We start from the raw sequence: 7,635 nt of genomic DNA on the forward strand, positions 1-7,635 counted from the left end.
CACTGAACATGCAAACTCCGCACAGAAGGGCTTCCCCACCCTGGGGTTTGAAAACAGATTATTTACCATTTAAACAGTCAAGGCTGGATAAAGCCACTAGTGGGCCCAGGGGCAGAAATGAGCTGCTGGCCCCTATTGAGCCCTAGTTCCCAAGTCCATTTTGCCTGCAGCCCCAGCAACCCATATTCCTGTAAGTTGCGTGTGAAAATTTGATGAAACTCAAATTTGTTTAAGAATACACACCATGTAAGCATAAAATCAACTAAAATATGAATGGTGTTTAAACTACATCTGACACAGGACCTGTCTACATGACAGGATGGACCCCAGCTTTCATTGTGTTTTAGTAGTATAACAAAATTGCAAATGATTCACTTGCCACAACAGCAAACTGAGGTATTTGGGCCCCTGATGGTCTGGGCCCCTGGGGCTCACTTTGCCTGGTTGGTAATCCAGGCTGTCATGCAGTGCTTACATCTTACATTTATCAAAATGGAGACAAAAAGACTCCAGTTGTGGAGTACTGACATTTTACTTTAAAGGAGATTTATGCAGGGGAATAAATAAATATGATAGAGACTGATAATATTTCAGTCTATGTGGTCACAAAACACAGTCTGTGATATTACTACTACTAAGAAAGAAAGACCTTAGCTGTAGTTAATCATTCATAATCTGCCATTCCAGGGCACCAGGGAGGGAGTTAAGGTGGAATAAGCCCTGTCGTCAGGGTGTCAAAGGGCACAGATGACCTCAGCCTTAGGCCCTGGGGGAGTCCATGCAAAAGCGTATAGTTGGCCCTGAAATGGGATCAATTACAGCAATTTACTTTTTGACTAATATCACTGACAATACGAGTTATATGTATTTACATTTATCATTATCATTAAAACAAATCAGTCAATATTTGAGCTCCTTCTGATTGCAGGGGTCAGATGTGCAGAGCTGCAATGGTTCACAAACCTTTCCTGCAGGGCCCTTCTTTTACAGATAAAAATAGAGTTAAGATACTGATATCATATGAAACTAGACAACCCTACGCATCCATTGGCACCAGCCATGTCGTGCTATCTTGTCAGGAGGAGGCTGTATAATGCTCCAAAGTTGGGCTAAATTTCGGTGAGTGGAAAAGTGGCTCTGCCATTTTTCACAATGATGTATTTGAATATTTCTGCACACCGGTGGTGCTGGAGTGGGTGTGGACAAGGGGCTCATTTTGGAAAATGTTGTCCCCTTGTCCGTAATTCCTAATGGCTGGCCTGGGTGGAGTATCCCACTTTATTGATTTTAATTTAATTCCATTAATGCCTTATGACCGGCTGCTTGGCAGACTCTCCCAGGCCTGTGCCCATGAAGGTCTGTTTTCATAGTGGATTTGATTGGGCTTCCTTATCGGCTGGCAGCAGGCAGGAAAAGGGGCCCAGAGACGGCCAAAGATCCACCGCCCTGGCAGCCGGGCTGCACATTTGAAACAACAAGCTTCAGATCAAACATGATTAGTGTGGGCTGCCAAACCAACTGTTCCATGTATGAGATCACTTCTGTTATGCGCGTGTGTGTGTGTGTGTGTGAGAGAGAGAGAGAGGGTGTGTGTGTGTGAGGGAGGGGTACCCCTTACTTTACTGGCACCTGATGCATGCAGATCCCCTTCACTCACAGCAATCAACACATGCATATGAATAAATGCAGTCAGTCCCACCATTAATGCATTCCCAGCAACACCATTAAGACTTTGCGTCTGTGCGTAAATGCATTGCGCGCCATGTGTCTGCCATTTTAAACTTTGCATCAATATTTTTTTTTTTTTTTTTGTCACATCCAGGATCAGAGTCAGCGAAATACCGCCATCAATTATAAGCCTTGCCCTGGCGCTGCGTCCTTGTCCACTCGCGCTGGCTCCGGTAATGTTGCCTAGTTTTCTGGTTGCGTGGAAACTAAAAAAGGCTGCACTGAGCGAGCCCTGAACTGTAGGAGCATTTCCAGTGGCGCGTCGTGGCTGCCGGAGCGGCTCTCAGCACAAGTTTAACGAGCTGCAAGAGGACCTGATGGAAGCGGACCAAAATATTGACTGAACCGCCTTTCGGGCTGCGCTCTGATCTGCTTCAACCATTTCATTGTCGGGCACTTGCTGAGAAACACATCATGAAAAGCAGGGGGAAAGCGGCAAAGACGTGAGTGTGTGTGTGTTACTGATCAAAAACCGCTTATGTTTTGTTTGTGATAATGCATGCATCTACACATTTGTTCATCCATAGGAGGGCAAGTGTTTTCCAGTTTGAGTGCGGGTTTGTAAATGTGATTGGCGCTGGAAACGAGCACTGAATGGTGCTGACTCAAACAGGATGAAAGACCAACTTAACGAGGGTATCAGTTCCCACGAGGCATCGCCTTTATCTCCTGTCCTTTGAGTTCATTTTCTAGCAGATGCTTGTTGCTTATAAGTAGAATTTAAATTTGAGCAGAAACTTAACCCATTGTCTGGCATCTTCAGTGCCCTCAGCATGTGATTGCTATAAAGTAATTACATCAGTGTTGTTTTAGTGTTGAAGTTTATGCAGGCATACTAATTTTGAAAGAATATTTAAACTGATCAATAAGATCAAACCCTTATTAATCTGCAATATACTGTACATTAGATGTGATTACATTACCTACTCCTATAACAGTGAGCTTATGCTTATTACTCTCTGTTAACTCAACAAGATTATTCTGCGGGGTGGTCATGTACAGTGGAAATCTGCCAAGTGACACTTTGTGTTCTGAGGAAAAGCATAACGGGGAATTTCTAGTGATCGAGATTGGCATTGAGCGAAGGATCGGGAATGGATAGAGCTAAAAGCATTGAAATATGATTACACTTGGATTAAAAGCCTGCCTTTAAAGTTAAATATGTCAAGGATGGTTTAGTTCCCTGTTTCCCTTTCTGTCATCCACACACCCCCATTGATAACTAGAAACCAGCAGCTTATTTGCCATTCATGCGGTGCTTACAGCTGTGATGCTGATGCCACAAAGAGGTCAGATTCATATGTGCAAACAAGGGTGTAGGGTTTACTTCAATATTAGGGAGGAGGACATACTTGCATGGGGGGTTTTGGGGTCTTCCACCAGAAAAATTTGAGGGTCAAACACATTAATATCCTGTATTTGGTGCATTTTCTACAAGATGTCTCCATATCTTGGTGGTAGCTTTTGAAACTAGACAACCCAAGGCATCCATTGGTACCAAACATGTTGGCATAGCTTGTACTGGCAGGCTTGATAACGCTCCAAAGTTAGGCAAAATTTTGGCAAGGAAACAACTGGCTTGACCATTTTCAAATGGGTCCCTTGAACGCTTAGCTCAAGATATCTCCGGTAAACATGAAAAGGCTTTCTCCCAGTTAATATTTTGCTCCTTACGATCAATGTACCCCCTCAGTCACAGCTGTATATTCGTCTTTTTAAGGAAAAGGACAACCAACTTATTGGAAGAACAATGAATCACCTAACGTGTACAGATACTCATTGAAACAGAATTGCTGTGGAACTCCAGATGTTAACTGTAACGGTATTAGTCTATGCCCATCAGATAATTGTAAATATTAACTGTAGAATAAGAAACCAAAGTATATCGGTATGCTATTCCTTAACTATTGACGTGGTTTTCAACTAGCATCAACAGCATCATAGAATTCCTGAATTTGGCTTCTGGTTTTGGTGTGTCGCCCCATCTAGCCAACCCTATAAGAACTTCACAGGGTGCCACTGAGTGTAAATGTCTTTCATTTGGTCAAAGCTAAAGTCCACTGCTACTTTCATGTTTTAATTGAGGACAAATGCACATGCTCTAAATATTGAAGGTATCGTGTTCCCTGTGTCCACCCCCAAAATATACGCCTGAGCATGAAAAACACCACGTCAAGAAATGTATTAACATAATACATTTGTGTTGCCTTTTATTGCCTCTAGTGTTTGGGGTGTGAGGCCAAATGACTGCTGCTCATATAATTGGCGGCAGAGACTTGTCGGCACGGCACTGGCAGCAGTGAATTTATGAAGTGAGAGACTGACCTTTGGCTGCAGGAGCGCTGTATTTATTGTTTAAATTAAAAGGCGGCGGGGTTATTTATCACAGAAGAAGGCAGTGACTTCAGGAACATTGATGAAGACCTCAACAGATTTAGAGGCCAACTGATTTATTTCATTTACTGTATAGAGCTATAAGATGTATAAAATGACAAATTTTTTGCTTGTGATGTCTTTGAGAGGCGTATTTGGATGGAAAACCTTTTTAAATGAGTGCCCCACCCTGTCAGTCATTACACCCTCTCTTGTGTGTTGATCACATCCACTTTTCTCCTCCCTCTTCCCTGTATTCTTTCGCTGCCAGCTGTTTTCATCAGCTGTCCCTGTGACTGACTAACATTTGCCCCTTTCCTCGATATCTCATTAGCACTGTTCTCTGCGCTTTTATTGTAACGTTACTCCCTCTCCTAAATCCTCTTGATATCATTCTTTCTCTGTGCTGGTGTGTCTAATTTCCCTCCTTGCCCACATGCTTTCTCCTCCTCCGTCGCCAGCCTTCTGCTCCTGATCCCCCATTATCTCTCTGCAAAACACCATGCTGGCACGCTGTGTGAAGGGAAAAGTACAGCCTTTACACGAGCATTGCGTTACTCGTTTAGTTTAGGCAAGACTTTTATTTCCCTGGGTGTTAAACTGCGTCTGCCATGCTATTTTACTTTCCCATGCACCCCTGCTGACACGGAGTGCAGAGGGAAATCCTTTGGAAGATGCCTTAATGAAGATGTATGGATAAACGTCTCATGTCTGAGGGAGGCAAACTACAGCAGTCTTAATAGCAGCTTCATCTGTGCTTTGCTCTGGTGCACCAGCCTCCATCTCCCCCTCATTATTGGGATTGTCTGGCAGGCATCTCTGAAACCGGTGTAACACAACAAGTGCTATTAGCTGTGTCTCGTAGACAAGTCATCTGTCCCCTTAACACACACATACACACCACCATTGCCACTACACTCTGTCCCTCTACCCCCCAACGTCATGTGATACTTCAAGGTACTTAGAGATCGATTTCATTTTTTAATCTTGGTAAGTGGATCTTGCCCAGTCTCCGGCCATTTTGACGAAATTAAGAAGTCAGGTTGAACTCTGTGGTCCTTTTTTGTCTCAAAGAAGAACGACCATCACATTGTCTATTTTGTTGGCCTTGGTTCGGTTTCTAGCATTAGCATTTACCCCGACAAAAGGATTGGGTGGCCAACACTGATGCTACACTGACTTAAGGAGTTTTTCCTTAAGAGGATTAGTAACAGGATAGGAGGTAGCCCTGATCAGCTATTAATGAAGTGTGTTAGGGTGGGTCGAGCTGCCATTTTCAAAGGCTTACATACAAAATATAAAGTGTAATTTACAGGGCACATGGACAAGCTTTTACCTCTGTGTTACTTGCACTTCTGACTAAATGACCTCATGGACAAGCGGCTGCACAGCTTGACAGACACCAAGCACATTTTGAATGGTCACTTTTAACAAAACTGTTGAATCAGAATAGCAGCCATTGTTTTAGAAAACAATGGACACCTCATATTTATGTATAAATTATATGTAACTCCATTAAAAATTACGTTTTGTTTGGAACATTTTGTTCTTCGTGGTGTCACGTCACTATGTTAATGCCAGTCTCTGTGTACTGAAATAGCCTTGCATTGCGGGGATGTCAATTATAAAGGAGGCACAGTGACACCAAAGGATTCTCGTAGCTCTTTTATTTAGTTGGTATGAAGGGAATGTTTGATCCTTCGACTTTCCTGGAAATACAACAGAAGTTCAGTTGTTTCTGGCCAACAACATGCTGCATTCATGCTCCCTCGTCATGGCAATTACATAAGCTACTGTACCCCTCGATTTCTACAGTAGATAACAATATGGACCAATGTTTTGCTTGCAAAAAATATTTCACAGTCCTGTCTGCATTTCTCTTTATTTTCTCTTCACTTCTTTTAATGTGGGATAGTCAATCCACCAGTGTTGTAGTCAAAACCACCTAAACTGAGATCAAGACAAGGCCAAGATCAACTTAACTATCTTTATCCAACACTCCTTTTTTGCACAGGCAGTTTAGTTTTATTCCCACAGTTGAATACTGTCTTAGACCAAGACAAGACCAAATAAAAATACAGTTGAGTCCAAGACCTTCAAAAAGTGGCCATTAAGACTGATCTTGAGTACCACAACCTCTTGCACCACTAATGCAACTTTCTGTTGTTTTTATGTCACAGGGTCAGCAGCTACTGGGGAGGTTGATGTGGACTTCGCCTGCTGCGCCCAGGTGGTCCTTCCTGGAGCATGCCCTTATCCCACCATGTCCCTACTTGCAGACTGGTTACTGCGCCACTCGGTGGTCATGTGTTTGCTGCTGCACAGCTTGGTGCTTATGACCTTCTGCTTCCACCATGCTGCTACCAGTTGCTCCAAGAGCTGCTACTGCTCTGAGAGTGAGATCGGTGGCAAGACGGTGCGTTGCAGCAACCTGCAGCTCACAGAGATCCCCCAGGATTTCCCCAATGACACGCGACGCATCTACCTGGACTTCAACCTCATCACTACAGTCCCAACAAATGCTTTTGCAGGTTTGCCTCACCTGGTTGAACTGGATCTATCCCACAATGAATTAAGCCAGTTAGAACCAGGGGCATTCAGAGGCCTCGGCTCCTCACTACAGTTCCTAGACCTTTCTTCTAACAAGTTAAAACACTTTAGCGCTGAAGCCTTCGAGGGCCTGCGGTCTCGCGCCAACCTAACAAATAATCCATGGCATTGTGACTGCAACTTGCAGATGGCCATGCCCCGTGTGGACCTAGAGCCTGCATCACTGACAGGTATCGTGTGCCAGACTTCAGATCCAGAGGAAATAGGAGTTCAAGGACTTGCCTTTCTGTTGGCACCAGACATAGACCTATGTGTGGTGATGAAGAGGACTACAGATGTGGCCATGCTGGTCGTCATGTTCGGCTGGTTCACCATGGTCATCTCCTACCTGGTCTACTATGTCAGGGCTAATCAGGAGGATGCCCGCAGGCACCTGGAGTATCTCAAGTCATTGCCCAGCAGACAGGGCAAGTCAGAGGAGTCTTCCACCATTAGTACTGTGGTATAGGGCCGATGGTGCTGCACGTGGGACCTGAAGTGGTGACCCACACCAAACAGGTTGAGCTACAACCTACAAGTATCAATCTCAGATGGTTTGTCACAGAGCCAAGGTGGGCACCAAGACATGTGCATCTGAACAAGAAAACCAGTTCGATGCAACCTAGCCAAGATGAATAATTCATCTTCTCGTGGCCCATTAGGAGTTTTTGTTGGCTGAGTTGATGGACTAGTCTGTGCGCTAAGGGAGTAAAAGCAGCAGCATGTTTTTGGCGAACTCCAAATATGGGATACAAATGGGATTTATCTAGTGGTGCATTCACCTAGATGCACCTCGCTCACACACAGACAATTATGGAGGCAAACAGCAATTTGAACAATGGGAACTCTAGAATGAGGAAACTCCATGTGCAACTGTTTTCCATTAAAACCCATATGGTAATCACCAGTATATTCTCAGTAAAATTATGTTTTCCAATTTAATTG

General features: G+C 43.9%; 1 protein-coding gene across 1 annotated transcript; it reads left to right on the forward strand.

Moving 5' to 3' along the window:
• Nucleotides 1–1,800: 1,800 nt before the first annotated feature.
• Nucleotides 1,801–7,635, forward strand: lrrc3ca (leucine rich repeat containing 3Ca). Its single transcript, XM_049563414.1, has 2 exons — nucleotides 1,801–2,171; nucleotides 6,282–7,635. Exon 2 carries the CDS (start codon nucleotides 6,365–6,367, stop codon nucleotides 7,157–7,159), a length of 795 nt encoding a protein of 264 aa, XP_049419371.1. The 5' UTR covers nucleotides 1,801–2,171; nucleotides 6,282–6,364; the 3' UTR covers nucleotides 7,160–7,635.

Source organism: Epinephelus fuscoguttatus, linkage group LG20 (genome assembly GCF_011397635.1).
Source record: "Epinephelus fuscoguttatus linkage group LG20, E.fuscoguttatus.final_Chr_v1".
Classification (NCBI taxonomy): Eukaryota; Metazoa; Chordata; class Actinopteri; order Perciformes; family Serranidae; genus Epinephelus; species Epinephelus fuscoguttatus.

Bases quoted from the DNA above. Each gene is read 5' to 3' on its own strand.
- lrrc3ca (XM_049563414.1), top strand. From the start codon at position 6,365: ATGTCCCTACTTGCAGACTGGTTACTGCGCCACTCGGTGGTCATGTGT.